The 16,108-nt window shown below is 36.9% G+C and overlaps 1 protein-coding gene and 1 long non-coding RNA gene across 3 annotated transcripts; one reads left to right on the forward strand and one right to left on the reverse strand.

The window, feature by feature from the left end:
* Nucleotides 1-582: 582 nt before the first annotated feature.
* On the forward strand, nt 583-4,694 carry LOC141287549 (uncharacterized). Its single transcript, XR_012339488.1, has 3 exons — nt 583-776; nt 2,488-2,601; nt 2,913-4,694. It is a non-coding gene; the product is annotated as an uncharacterized lncRNA (long non-coding RNA).
* A 298-nt stretch (nt 4,695-4,992) lies between these two features.
* b3galt4 (UDP-Gal:betaGlcNAc beta 1,3-galactosyltransferase, polypeptide 4) lies at nt 4,993-16,030 on the reverse strand. 2 transcript variants are annotated; one of them, XM_073819358.1, is made up of 2 exons: nt 15,779-16,030; nt 4,993-8,058 (listed from the first exon to the last, which is right to left on the reverse strand). In XM_073819358.1, the coding sequence occupies exon 2, from the start codon at nt 7,927-7,929 to the stop codon at nt 6,817-6,819; it is 1,113 nt and encodes a 370-aa protein (XP_073675459.1). In that variant the 5' UTR covers nt 7,930-8,058; nt 15,779-16,030; the 3' UTR covers nt 4,993-6,816. The 2 variants fall into 2 exon arrangements, with proteins under 2 accessions (XP_073675459.1, XP_073675458.1); XM_073819357.1 differs by having other exon boundaries at nt 15,697-16,030.
* Between the last annotated feature and the right edge of the window lie 78 nt (nt 16,031-16,108).

Here is a 16,108-nt window from a genome sequence, read left to right on the forward strand (position 1 = left end):
CAAGTGTTATACATTAGACACGCGCAGGTTCGTTATTATTACACTAATCGTCTTTACCTTTACATTAACGCGACGGTTTGCTTCATGCATGCAGCCGAGAGACCTAACCTTAGTTTTCTTACAGCGTTTTGAGCCGCCATTCAGTCTGTATTTAACAGTGCGATGAGGCTTGCTGCGCCGAGTCTGAAGCAATCAATCACAGAACACGAGAGAGGCTGTGCTTTTATTATTTTCATTTAGCATATTAATAATGAAATTAAACAATTATAGGATAATATATAAATTAATTTTAAGATATCTCGCAGCTCCCCTGGAGGATCACTGAGGCCCCCTAGTGGGTCGCGACCCCCCGTTGGGAACCGGTGCTCTAATTTATTCCTTAAATTTGGAAAAAAATGCAGTGTACGTGCTGGCACACACAACAATGTGCAGCACCATGAGAAAAAAATCGATCATGGTTTTTTAATCTTTCAAGTATATTACAGAGCTGCAGTGTTGAATGTCACCAAAAATGTACAGGTCTCAGTTCCCTTAAAACTGGAAAAGAAAAAAGATAAAAGTCCTGTCTTTTTTATGTCTTTCCAGGTGCAGGGGAACCCAATTTTGATGCTCTTGATACAAACCCGTACCGCAGCTCTAAACAAAGACAGGAGTGGGAGGTCAAGGCTCTGCTAGAGAAGGTGCAGCCTGAGCTGATAGGTTTGGACCCAGGACAGCTGAGTAAAGTGGACAAGGCCAGTTTTGAGCAGAAGCACAAGGAACGAGTTGAGGCATTGGTAAGTAATATGCCCTTGATGCCCTAGGTTTTGGAACAACCAAGATGATGAACAGGTGAACTCTGTTCCAAAACCAAGTGAGCTACCTGCATATACTGTGGTCTTGGCTAGGCATGGGATGATAACCGGTTTCAAGGTTTACCGCGGTTTGAAAAAGTCACGGTTTCAAAACCGCAAACAAAAAAAGTTATAACGTTCCTACGATATGTGAATTTTCTGTGTCGTCAAAGTGAAGTGCAGGACTCTGTACTACCAGGTTGTGTGTGTGCGTCCGTCCCTGCAGCGAAAACAATGCAGCCCCTCCCCCAGCGGTTAGTGCTGCAGGCGCGTGTCTGTGAATGTGCGCGTGCTCCACAGTCAGTGAGACTCAGCAGTAATATAACTTCAGGATGGCCAAAGGAGGTGAACCCACACAACACAGAGTGGGGAATAGCAGACTATATGTACTAACGTTACGTTTCTGTGATTGAACATCAATTAAGTTAAAGTGAAATCACGTCTTTGCTTTTAAGCCTTCAGTCACGTTAAAGGTGCACTGTGTAGGTTTTTGCGGCATCTAGTGCGAAGTTGTGAATTGCAACAGTCCACCTCTCACCCCTCCCTTTACAGACCTACGGAAGCCGATACAGATTAAAACCTCACCTTTTTTGACAGCAACAAATAGTGAGATTTCTTGTAAAATGTAATTTAAGGAATTATATTTACTTAATCATTCAACAAAACTATGTTATTGTGAATATTACTGTTACTGTTACATCATTGTGTCAGTGTTTTTTTTTTTTTTTCCCCAAGCTGATAATTCTAAGTTAATAAAGACATAATGGTTCATTAAGGTCTTTATGCACCCCTGAAAACATAGTTAATGAACCTCTGTCTAGAGATCATCTTAAATATTACACAGTGCACCTTTAACATCTTTTCAAAATCACGGCATTAAAAAAAAAAACCTTGCGAGCTCTCACGTGTAATTTGTTTATTTTTGGACAACTGATTGCATTTTTTCCATTTAGAAGGATTTGTTTTTGAACATTTTATTGTGTTGATTATTGTTGAGCTGCAGGCGTAGGCTCACACAAGTGACTTAAATTTAATTTAATTAAGAAGATATAATTATTTATTTTAATTATTTTGCCTGATGTTCCATGTTACAAAATGTTCTAAATGTTTCCTAAAATAAAATATACTGTGTTCAGTAAAAAAAAAAAAAAAATTTTTACCCAGACATTTAAATATAACATTGTAGAGCAGTAATTACAATACCGTGATACTGTGAAACCGTGATATTTTTATCCAAGGTTATCATACCGTCAGCATCTTATACCGGCCCATGCCTAGTCTTGGCACATTTGATTATTTAATTTGTGTATCTGAATACCTGCAAACTCAAATGCCTAAAGCGCTGTTTAATTTTTATGTTTGTTTTGTTTATTTGTGCTCCTGCTTGTAATCTGTTCATTTGTTATTATTTACTGACTTTTCACTCATCTTTAATAATGTTTGAACTTTATATTTGTTAGGCTAGTAGTTTTTGCAGTTTTTCCTGTGGTATCGAAATAATTAAAAGTTATTATTTTTCAGTTAAAGGTTAGATTTGAGAATTACAAATGAAAGATGAAATCGGAAAACGGAAGCTCGATTATTAGAATGAATGTATTCAGAATGCATCCATCAGTTTGGTGTCATTTAGTTTTTTGTCTTGTCTTTGTTTCAGGGCTTTGATCCATTGGCTAAAGGCAAGTTTAAACCAAAAACAAAGACGAAAGGAAGAAACTCAGCTGGTACCATTGAGAAAATAAAGAGGAAAGTCGCCTATGAGGATCAGAGGGTATTTGTTTATTTATTTCTCTCTGTCTTCTGTCTCTGTTTGGAATGATCTCACATTGTTTGTGCTACAGACATGATGATGCCTTGTTTAGATGGAAAAGTAACATTTATAACCAATCAGACTAAAATGTTTGCCTTGTGGACCGCAAGTGAAAAGTTTCATCGCATTCCAGAAGGGGCCAGAAAATTATAGATATTTCTAAAGGTTTTTTGAGAGCAGAAAGTCTTTGTTAAACTTAAACATAAGCCTCTCTCAGTAGTATTCCTCCTTTGCTCTCTTCACTAAACTCCCTCTCTATTGTGATTCTGCAGGACGAAATTCGGCAATCCATACAAGAGCGAACAGAAAGAGAGAAAGAGCTGAAACAGAAGTCCAAAGAGAAGGAAGTTTTGGGAAGTAAATCAACACTTGACCGATTCAGAAAATAAAGATCCCTGACTGCTGTGAATCAATCCTAGATGAGTAATTCAAAGGAGAAAAGATTATTCATACATGCTAATCTGCAAATGTAAGAATGTTGTTGTACAAGCCTTTTTTAATGTTCCTTAAAAGCTATTTGCTTGTTTAATAAAATACCTATAAAATCTACAAAAAGTAAAGTACATGTATTTGTCTTTAAAGGCGCCATGAAGTGGTGGGGAAAATTACAACATTTGAGAGACTTTATAATTCTGTACCTCGGCTATTCTAACCAGAAGTAAGACACAGTTTATGTTTAGCACTGGATTCATGTATATTTTAAAATGGATTTCTTTCTCCTTACAAAACTTGTAACGGGCTAGTATCAAGCTACATTGCTAATTTTACTTGTTAATTACGGCTTTAGGAACAGATTATCTACTGTTTGGTGTACTTGTGGTCCCCAGCCACAGCTGAAAACCTATAGCACAAAAGATATGATCAGTGGATCATATGAACCAGTTACGTTTGTTCTTGTCTTTCAAGCATGCACAAGTTGAGCTTCCATTTATCATATTTGTTGTGCTATAAGTTTGTGAGTTAGTCAGTAGTTATGTGTGGGGAAAAAGCCTAAATTAAATCTGGTTCTGATATAAAGTGATTATAACCTTCAATGTAAGGACACTTTTAGGTTTGGAACGACATTAAGAGTGAGTAAATTATGACAAAAATGAAATTTTGGGTGAACTATGCCTTTAATTCACTTGATAAATTTTGATCATATAATCAGAGTTGATATGTTGTAATGCACATTTCATTGCTAAAGTTACCTGTACTCGCGATGGGCACAAATACATAAGTATTTAGTTACAAATTACAAATACAAGCTCATCAAATGTATTTAGTTTAAATAAAAAATACTGGTGTGAGAAATGTATTTAATTAATTAATATTGTATTTATGTATTTTCAATGACAAATTACTTCTGTTTAATCATTTGAAGTGCAACATTTGGTAACACTGGAGTTAGAGTACACATATATAAGAGAAAGAGAAGTGCTTTCCTCTCCTCATATACTTTTGTTTTTACCCAAAATTTTTCATGAGCTGAACTCAAAGATGTGGGTGATATATATACATACACATATATATACATACACACACATATATATATATATATATATATATATATATATACACACACACACACACACACACATATACACATATATATTTGTTTATTAATCCTTAATTCTTCTAATTTCATATGTTCTCTTAAATCACAACGGACTGTGCTTACATTACTTGCATTAAGCATGTCTAGGCTTTTTTTCCTGTCTTTATCACTCATTTATTGTTTCTTTGTCAGCATGTCAAAAATTAAGCAGTCCTTTGAAACTATTGTCATACTGCCTAGTTCCCCTCAAGAGGATTTCTCAACTATTTCACTATCAATATTAAATACTAACTTCTAAAAATGCAAAAAATTAGGCAACTGTTTAGTGAGCTGAGGTCAGCAAATTATTGCTCATGCTCTTGCACACACTTCATAGTAATGCAAGTGAGCAACAACCAATGTCAATGCCGAATCCCAGGAAAATCGCTCCTAGTACTTCACATACAAATTCAAAGCCCAGTATTGTAAGAAAGATATCATTAAAGTACTTCAGTGGTTCAACTTCAATTTTGATTGTGAGTGCTTAATAAAAATGTGCTTTGTTGCCCCCCAAGTTACAACTTTTTTTTTTTACCATTTACTACTAAATATTGATCTGCATTGTGCTTTCACGAGAGCATCACAGCGCATTTATGTTGTGTTCATGCGATATATATTTTAAATTCTTTTAATTGAAATAGTGCCTATCTAGCGAGCAGTGACTTTTTTTAACTTTTGCCAGGAATATCCATTAAATGGCGATGCCTTGCCAAGAAACAATAAATAGAACAATTCAATTTATTTTTTATTTTTATTATTTTTTATTTAGTTGAGTTAGTTGTACCATACACAGGGGCAAAAAGGGGGACACAGTTCATAGGTGACAGAGATTTATAGGAGCCGCTAACAACAATACAACCCCACCCCAAACTTGATTTCCAGCTTTCCTTTTACATGAAATGGCCCACAGACCAACCATTTGTAGCAACAGAGCAGAGGCACATAAACTTCTTATCCAAAACCCTCTGTCGCTGGGACAGATTTGCAAAAAAATGTAGTTTGGCAAATAAATAATTTTACATACTTATTCTCAACATTTTATTATTTATACTTTGTTACACCTCAAATGACAAGGGAATTTATGGTAATGTTAATATTAGACGTTCCCTGAAATCATCCTGTTAAATGGCAGAGCATCTGCAGCTTAAATGGATGAAACACCTATCTTGTCCTGTTAACCTATGATAATGTTTAGAACTTGTAGGAATAATGTCAGCTGATTTTGTGTATGTTTTTAAGTACAAGTGTTTCTGTATTTTAAGCTCAATACTGCACAATGAATCATATTTTAATCGGGATCACAATTTCTGCTTCTCCTGATTTATTAGGTATAGCTTTGATATTTGGCCGCTGCTTATTGATCCTAAACTTTTTAAATTTTAATTTGCCATTAGTGTTATCTTGCACTGGTTAACAAGTCTCCACAGGCTTTCATGGTTGAAGCTGCCAAATATTATAAGTTTAAATCTATTATAAGTTTAGATCTGTAATTTCAAAGTGAAGGCTTATAATAGACCCTACTTAAAAGCGCTCATTTTTTTTTCTTCTTCTTGGACAACCTATTAGTATTTTAAAAAAAAATGTGTCATACCGAGCATCTTACCTAGGATGAGCCCCACCTCCTCACTAAAGCCCGGGACACACCAACCCGACGCCAACCAACTAGCGCCGACGAAAGCCGACCGTCTTTTCGCCTCTAGTCGGCTACGTCTGCGGGCGTCTGCGCAATTAAACTGAGCTTGAAGACACTGAACTGACGACACCCAACTACAAACTAGAAGGTGCTTTCTGCGCATGCGTGAGGAGAAATACCGTTGCGTACCTGCAGATGGCAGTATTGTATATAGAATTGTGAGAATTGCGAAATGATGACAGCGAGCCGGTGTCATGAGAAATCCAGTCCCCACCCGGAATCGGGTCTCCATTAGGACCCAGAGTGATCTTATTGGTTCAATTGACTACTAATGGGTATTATTTTTAGCGCCTGATTACAATTCCTGCAAAATCACTTTATATTTTATAGAGTTAGAAATGCGTTATAATGACCATTAATGTCTTTTCAATTGCATAGTAGAATTATGTTTTTAAAACATAATAGAACAGCGTTTTACACTAATAGTGAATTATTCTCGTTTCCTGAATATACATTGACAAATAAAACCACTTAAAAATTTATTTATTCGTGCATTATTATTATACGATCGTCGGCTTGGTGTGTCCCGGCCTTAAGATACAAGTTTTTGTCTCTTGCTAGCTCAGAATTGTTCTTAGATTTGTCCTGAATTACTCTTAAGCGAAGATTCCTAGTTAGAAATATTTCAAATAAATTAGGAGCTCTCTAAAAGGATTATTGGAAGCTTTTAAGAATACGGGCACTGGTCTTAAATGTGCATATTGTCCTATTTTCCTATTATATTTGTTATTATGTAGTATTCAGTGCTTGACGTGGAAAGGCACGTACTGGGTAAAGCAAAAAAACATGAATTCAAGTACATTAACAAAATTATATTGCAGTGCATAGTATCACCAAAGAATATCCGTTGTGCTTCTTTAGTTTTTCCACTTTCCTACTGGTGTCTCAGAGATAATGTATCTTAAGTTTAAGAGTCTTTCCCCAACAGTGTCCCAAGAAGTGCTCTTATTTTACAGACACCAAGAGATGTCCGCATACCCAACCATGAACATGGAGCTGTGGAGTGCACTTCCGTCCAGTACTGCACCATGTCCCCTGGCTTGGTATGGTGGACGGACACCATAGTTTGGTAGCAACAACGACTGTATGGTACAGCTGGCCCTCCAGAGAAGAGTGGAGAATGGGTAGGTGTAATGCCTGCTGTGTGAGCGCAAATACCTACAAACACATCCTCTGGAGGCAACGGTCTGGGTAAACGTATAGCAACAGCTGCTAATGACAGCTTCAGCAAAGCTGGCCGAGAAAGCACATATGCTGTTCCACTGCAGTAATCGGGAAAGACCATGCCAGCGTACGCAGTTTCCGACAAGAAGTGTTTGCTGGCAGGATTGCGGTCCGGTGCTACCTGCATGTGAACCCGGCCCAGATAAAGTTCAGTGAGTTCGTTTTCTCCCGCTTTAAAACTGAGGTTGAGATATTGCAGAAGTGCACTAGGGTTGAACAGTACATCATCATCTACTTTAGCCAGGAAGTGAGCCTGTGGACAGAAACGGCGTGCCCAGCCCAGCATAGACAGTGTTTTCAGAGTCAAGTTTCCATAGGAGTCAATGAAGCGACCCTGTATGAGGTCCCCACGCTCCTTTGACTCTTCTATCAATTCTTTGCCAATAACTGGGTCAGTAGGTTGACCTACAATGAAGAGGGTCATGACTCGGTGACCCCTGACTTGTATCTCCCCACCCCAGGTGTCACGAATGGCCTGGCGGGCCTTTCTGTTGTGAGGTGCAGTTGCCACCAAAATGATGAGGTAAGGTTTGGCACGCTGGCAGACGTGGATGCTAGGCATCAGCAAGTACTCTTCGGAACGGGTTGGGGGTACACTGTGTGGAAGGACTAGTCCGTGAGGACCGTCCACTCTGCTCATGCCCAGCAAGGTTACCCACAATTCAATAACATCAATAAAGAGTAAAGATAGCAGAAAGATACAGAAGACTAATATGAAGAAGTAATGGATAAACTTTAAATGGCCTCCTCGCTTCCCAAAGCGACCCTTACAGATCCTAAAAGGACACTCCACCATTTTTACAGATTGCAGGAAAAACTTCTTTAGTCGTCTTTGTTGGGTATGCCTACACAGATCCAGTGAAAGGACAAAAAGGCCACAGCAAGACGTCCAATTCTGCTTTTCTCTGCACTGTTGCACCACCAACTGCAAGATGGAAAAAAGAGAAGTATAGATTAGTGCTTAATAAGCAAATATCAAATGGACACTGCCCCACGGTTTTAATGACTGGAGTTAGAATCTCTGCTAGTGCTGTTAATGCTGTTAGGAGCCTCTCAAACAGAACACATTTTGCTTTGAAAAACATGAGTGGGCAGTGGTACGGAAAAAAATAAATGTCAAGATTAAACTTCCAAAATACAGTTTAAAAGCAGCTTCAAAGGGCTCTAAATGATCCCAGCCGAGGAAGAAGGGTCTTATCTAGCGAAATGGTTATTTAAAAAAAATATATACAATTTATATACTTTTTAACCTCTTTTTAACGTCTTGTCTTGCTCTGCCTGAACTCTGTTTTTTTCCGGTTCAAGACAGTAAGGGTATTTTTGAAAAACTCCCATCTCATTTTCTCCCTCAACTTCAAAATCACTGTTTTACTTTTTTTGTAAAGGGTGTTTTATTTTATTTTTTGCATGTTCACTTTGCAAACACTGGGTCGGTAGCCTGGAAAAAATCCAGACCCAAATCTATTAAGATTAAGGGTCTGGCATCGAGCAATGAAAAGAGCCTAACTTGAGGGGCGGCACCAAGCATGCATTTGAAACTCTCACTGCACGCAATTGGATAACGCCACGACCAATCACAACAATACACGGTGATACTGATAGATTAAACTCTTGCTGTATCCAGTCGGCAAAACAGCAAAAACGTCCTTCTTGCAAAGGAACGATTCGAGCGTGAATTTTATATGAAAAGCCAAGTCTAACTCGTTCATTGTAGCGGCCAAAGCCGTTTCAAACAACTGGTGTTCATCTGTAGCCATCTTCATTCCGGACGTCGCAGCGCTGTCGTCATTAGCTTAGCTCGCCTCTGGCCCGCCTACATCAGATACACCGATTTGATTGGTTCCCAGAACTGCTTACGTAATGCAGTAGCGTGCATCATTGCTCGATGCCAGAGTGTCTTGCAGAGACAATTCAAATTGTGCTCTCGCGAGACCTCTGGATTTCCAGGGTACTGGGTCGGTGCTTCTGCAGCAATGTAGGATGACTCGTGGATTAAAGTTCTCCGTCGCTGCGACGGATTTCCGTTACCTGCAACAAGTCTATGACGGATTTCTGTCAGTAGAGAATATGAGGGGAAAAGAAACGTGCATATATAAACGTATACGTTGTTCTGACGGCAAACCAAAAAATCATCTCGGCCGCGGCTGCAGCTTCTCAGTGACAACATAGTGACGCCGCTGGCATCATTCACAGTTAGTTATTTAGCAGAAAACACAGAGCAGAACTAGAATATTGGCGCGGGTATTAATACACATTGGAATCTATCATTTGCACGTGCTTTTGAGTCCAGCTTATTAAAAGTGAAAGAGAGACTTATTTGCGCGCTCTCTTATAGATCATTGTCTGTGCGCCCACAGAACGCGAAAAGGAGAGTGACAGATTTAAACAATTGTTAAGGGAGTAAGCAAATGTAATTTTGATTTAATACAACAGTTCAATAACAAGAAAATATAAAATGACTTGCGTTGTCTGACTATATCTCTATTGCCTGATTTTACTCTATTTCTTTAAATGAAAATATTTCTAAATAAGTAACAGCTCGACGCTGCGCATCTCTAAAAGCAAAACAGCGGTGTTTCATTCATGAATGAAAGCGCGTTTTGAACAAATCTTCATTTCATTATTATTCATAAAGACAGTCACTTGCTTCATTCCAGAATGAATCAGCCGTTCAAACGAATCATTTGTCTTACTGCCACCTGCTGGTGGATTTAGCGTCATTGTAATGTATACTTAGTTATTTAAAACGTAATATTTCTATATTAAAAATGTATGTTTAAATGTATGTATGAATTGCACCTACAAGCAAAGACTATAGAATACCCTTAACGGCCTTTAATAGCCTTAATAGCCTTAAAGGGACTTTGCTACAAGCCACTTTTGTGTTCCTTTGTGCCCCCTCTGTAGTATTTTTTATTCATACTAATTTTATATGATTGGTAATTTAGTTGTTTTATTCTGCTATTATATTGTTTTAATTAGAAATGTAAAAAATAAAATATAATAAATACATTTTTTAATTTGACAGATAATGACATTTAATAAAAATTAAAACAATACCACTACAAAGGTCAAAAGAAACTGCCACTGTAAATCACATTATTGAGTCAATTATCACCTCAAATTTTTATCACCGCAAATTTTTTATCAGAATTTTTTATTATTGATCAGAAGATGCTTCAACATGTTTTAAATTAGTAGGACACGCACTATAAGAGGAAAAAACCGCTAATACAGTGTGTGTGTGACAGGTATGGCTGTAGAATGGTGTTTGGCAAAGATTTTTTTTTTAATTTTTTTGAATTCTTTAATCCATGATGATTTTTAAATGATTTTTAAAGTTGGGGGAGAAAATGAGATGGGAGTTTTCCGTTCAACTGTTTTGAACCAGAGATGCACAGACTACTCACATAGCAGAGAGAGACAAGACAAGCATTTGAAGTTAAAAAGTATATAAATTGTAATTTTTGGGAAAAAAAAAACAAAAAACGATTGCTTCGCTAGATAAGACCCTTCTTCTTCGGTTGGGATCGTTTGAATAGGGATGGGTACCGAAACCCGGTATTTTATTGGTCCCGTTGCCAAATTATAAAAGACAGAAGTATCGATAAGCTCTGACGTTAACGGTTCTGCTGTCGGAACTGGAGAAATAAAAAAATATATATGTCCTATTTATTATTGCTAAATAAACATTACCTAGCATATTTTACCTGACCAGCCTTTTGTAATTTGCGATAACATTTGTTATTCGCCTGCACTGCCGTTATTTGCTATCTCACGCACAAAATGTAGTCTGTTCCGCAGTACACAAAGAACAACAAAAAGTACCGATAAGAGTACCGTTAAAGTACCGAATCGATAAGTGGTATCGATAGAAGTAGTAATACTGTTAAAACCTTAACGATACCCATCCCTACGTTTGAAGCTGCATTAAAACTGCAATTTGAAGTTCAGACTCGGGGCACCATAGAAGTCCACTATATAGAGATAAATCCTGAAATGTTTTCCTTAAAAAACATAATTTCTTTACGACTGAAGAAAGAAAGACATGAACATCTTGGATAACAAGGGGGTGAGTACATTATCTGTACATTTTTTGTTCTGGAAATGAACTTCTCCTTTAAGTTAAAGGTTGCATTTTTAGAATGCGTGAGACATGAGCGTAATGGCCAAACATGTCTGTCTAGTAAACCATACAAAAAAGTATTGCAATATGGAAACACACATTCCCAAAGTATTATTCCTAGTATTAATTTATTCCCATAGGGATTTTAATAAAGTCGTCTGAGGTTTGCACTTCCCTTCTCATCACCAGAACCAGTGGCGGCTCAGTGGGACAGAGATCATTAGTTTTGAACACATTTCAATTTCTTGTAAATGTTTCATCTTTACTTGAATTATTTGCTAAACAATTTTAAATGCGGGCAATATTGTAAATTTGTGTATAAACTGTCTAAAGTAGGCAGGGCCGGAGTGGGACTCCTTTTCAGCCCTGGAGTTTCAAGCCTTAGACCGGCCCACTTTAGTTCACGACTGACTATATTAAAATGACGTCATTTCCAATTCAGTGGAAATACAGTAGCCTAAGTGTTGCTTCACAGTGAAGATTTATTTGAACAGTTAACACAATGTAATGTTTAACAGTATCAGTATCTTTTTTCTGTTAGAATTAGTGCTCATAAATATCCAAACCTTGAAATTAAAAAATATCAAATAAATACAAATATATATAAGCTATATGTATAAAATAAAGATTAAAATAAAATGTATTAAACTTTCTAATTACACTATCATGTCTTTTTTTTAAGTAAACAGCTGCTTTATAAGTTCAAATATTTTTCATAAATGAGAACATTAAAGGGTAAATCTCCAACACTATTCTTTTAAACATCACAATGTCCTTTTCTGCAATATCTGAATATATATTCTGTGCAAAATTGTTCACAGATATCCAGCCCTTAAACACAAATAAAGAATAGAGCAAGTATTTGCAGACATCGTTGTTTTGCACTGCTCCTAACTAGCTTGACGTTAACCAGGGGCGGACTGGGACAAAATTTCAGGCCGGGAAATCTCACACTTATCCAGGCCATCCTACACCAAAATTTGAAACCCTGGACAACAATATTTTTCATCATCACATAAAGAAAAGTTGAAATCAACTGGGTAAAATAATTAAATGCTATCTCATGAACTTCCAATTTGCCTTTTAATCTCTTTTAATCTCTCTGTCTCTCATGTGTGTTTACTTTTTTAACTAATTTTCTTGTATCTGTCACTTTTTTCATAAACACATCTCCACCTTTACAACCAGCTATACAGTACAGATCTAAGGTTGGTCTTTTTTAAAGAAGACAATCAGCAGATTATTGCAGAAATACTGAGACCTTTTTAAAGACATGTTTTTGTCAAGATTGTAAAAAATTGTGATTTTGTAAAATGACACTTGACATTGCTGCTAAGGGGGAGGAGACAGCCACCAGGATGGTTCTTGAGCTTCTAAGCTTTCAAAATTATATATAATTTATGATTAGTACTAAAACATTTGATTGAGAAAAGGGCAACAGAAAAAAGAGGGCCACTACATTAGGACCATGTGTTATTGTCGTAATGTTAAAATTAAAACAACAACAATTAGCTACATCTTGAATATATCTTTATTAAAAAATCTTAAAACTAAACATGTTTTGCATTATAATGGGTCATGTTTGGCCCTAAGGAAAATTAACCATGATATTATTGAGCCTATGGTAAACATAGTAACCATGTTTTTTTTTTTTTGTTTTTTTTTAGGATTGATTCCCGTTAGTATAATCAGAATTTTATACCATGGTGAAACTATAGTGTAGCAAAACCATTGTATATTCTATAATTATTGTATAACTATAGTAAACATGTTTTGTAAAATCACAGTTAATTTTGTATAAGGGTAGCTCCCTAAACCTGTTTTAAAACGATATTTTTATAGATTAACATTTGTTAGCTGTTCAATACTTAAGTAAACAAAGACAAAACTACAATAGTCTGTTTACAGATGTAACTGACCTGCACTTTAGGTCCTAAACAGGACAGATTTGTCTCTCTGCTCCACCTGGGCACTTCTACTTCAGTCTCGCGTCGTTTTGGCGGACGGCGGACGCGCGGATGCGCGGAGCGCGCGCGAGACAAAACGCGTGCCAGTCAAGACTAACCGATTTATAATTTATTAGAGTTTTATTATTGAATGGCTAATTCCGAAATAACCACTTTAGTACATTAGGCCGGCAACAAAAACAATAACAACAACAATATTAAATAATAATAATAAAAATTGGAGGGTAGCGGGCCAAAAAATTCTCCCGATGGACAGTCCGCCCATGGCGACTGCTGTGAGTGCAGGCAGCTAGGGACACCGGCCCTCGCGGCCAAAAAAACGGACCGGCCCACCGGGAATTCTCCCGGTCCTCCCGATTAGCCAATCCGGGCCTGAAAGTAGGCCTACTCTCTATTACGAAGTACTCATCCCCATTTTTATAATTAAAATTAATAATAACATTTATTATTATTATTATTATTATTATTATTATTGTGGTTGTTGTTTTTATTATTTACTGGGTTTCTAAAAAACTGTGTTGGTCTTGAGGTTTGAGTCCGCTTTAAATAAATCTATGAAATCAATGTAAAGAATGTTTGTTTGTTAAAAGAACGCATGTCACACCTCTCTTCATCAATTTGCACTGGCTACCAATAGCTGCTCGCATAAAATTCAAGGCATTAATGTTTGCTTACAAAACCACCACAGGCTCTGCACCCCTTTACCTAAATTCATTACTTCAGACTTATGTGCCCTCTAAAGCTATATAAGTTCTGCAAGTGAACGGCGCATTATTGTGCCAACCCAAAGAGGCACAAAATCACTTTTACCTTAAATGTTCCCTCTTGGTCGAATGACCTGCCCAACTCAATCCGAACAGATAAATTCTTAGCTAACTTCAAGAATCGACTAAAAACACATCTCTTCCATCTTTATTGACCCTTAACTTTAGCACCCTCTATTCTTTTAATATTCTTAAAAAAAAAAAACGATATTCTTTTTATCTTTTTTTTCTTTTTATTTATCATACAATTAACAAAAAAAAAACAAGCTCGCTCTATTCTTTTTCTATTCTATCCGTTTTATTTTTCTTTACTATATAATAAAAAAAAACTTGCTACGTTTACTGCATTAAGTTAATCTGAGACTTGTCATAGCACTTACACTTACATAGCATTGCTCTTTTGCTGATTTTGATTGCTTCCATTGTCCTCTATTGTAAGTCGCTTTGGATAAAAGCGTCTGCTAAGTGACTAAATGTAAATATAATGTAAATGTACTCTGTTCAGTTTGATCACTGAAATTTCTGGTTCTTGATTCTTGTAAAGAGCGAACCCGAGTGTAAACACCCTTATCTAGGGTTGCCACCCGTCCCTTAAAATACGGAATCGTCCCGTATTTGAGAATGAAATTGCGCGTCCCGTTTTGAATCAATACGGGACAGGTTTTGTCCCGTATTTTTTATAAATTTTTTTAAAGCAGCGTCTCATGCAAATAATCACTGCGGTAAAGCCAGCCGCGGTTCAGAAAAACACGGTCAAGCCAGCCGCGATTGATTTTAAGTGTGCGCGCATATTACAGTGATTACGGTAGTTTCAGAAACAACACAGAGAGAACGCGCTTGCAGAGCGCTTTTCATTTAGACGCCCAGGACTGAGAGATAATACTACAAAATGCTCGTGAATTTTTACTTACTTATTTATTTGCATTTCTGCTTTAATATCCGTTTTATTTATTGGTGTACTTGACGGTTCTTTTCTGAGAAATGGGACATTATTAGACTTTAGAGTCTAATAAGTAGAAAAAAACAATGATCAGTTCTTATTCAGGACGGCCCATATTATATGCAAAACTCATATGAAACCTTTTTACGGCAGCATTTTTGAGATATGGGACATGATTACATTTTAACGGGGTATATAGACCCCATTTCTAAAAAGTAGAAAAAAACAATGATCAGTTCTTATTCAGGACGTCCCATATTATATGCACAACTCATATGAAACCTTTTTACTGCAGCATTTTTGAGATGACCCCCCCCAATGCGTCCCTTATTTTTGGGTATTAAAAGTGGTAACCCTACCCTTATCAACTTAGTGATAAGGTATATAAAAAGTTGTTTAAAATACGATTGATTAAACTAATAAATTATTTCTGGATGTGCAAGAACCAGCTATTCAACGGACACAGTTTAAAAATGACAAAAAAATACTGAAAGTGTGCCCAAAACGGCATAGAGAAATGCTCCGAGACAGGATAAAGCCTTACAGAAACAGTAGAAAATATATGATAACGACACAACATGAACAGAAAAAGCTGAGCACAGCTGAGCATCTCCTCTTACAAACGTTAGCATGCAAAACAGAAGAACAATGCTGTTATTCACAGGACAGCAGCAGCAGTGTTTGAAGAATGACGTTGGGTTGAATACCATGTTTGACTTTCATGATAAATAAACATATATGATTGAAATGTCATTAAAATCACAACCTTGATGTGTTTGCTCGCTGTCTCCTGATCAAGAATGCCGTTTTGTGCGTGTGTTCGTTATAGTTTAAAGTAGATGTGTTACCGTTTCAGTGCTGAATATCTTCTGTAATAAAATCTACGTTGCAGTTTCAAGATGATAAATGCATTGTTTATTCAAGGCCTTTTCGGATGTCCGTTTCTCCATAACGGCGTTCAGTAGTGTAGTAATCCACGGGAATATGATGCAGATCAGCGAGCTTTTCTATAAACCGACTATCGGTTAATAAGAATGATTGCAATCCTGATACATTATGCCGACTTCCTAGCAGAGCGTTGAAACACCCATTTGCAGCAATTTAACTGAAAGCAGCGAAATGCGTCGGATAGTGATGAGCAGAAATACAATGTACGTCCTGTAGGTGGCAGCACTCTA

Source organism: Garra rufa, chromosome 15, assembly GCF_049309525.1.
Source record: "Garra rufa chromosome 15, GarRuf1.0, whole genome shotgun sequence".
In the NCBI taxonomy this organism is placed as follows: domain Eukaryota; kingdom Metazoa; phylum Chordata; class Actinopteri; order Cypriniformes; family Cyprinidae; genus Garra; species Garra rufa.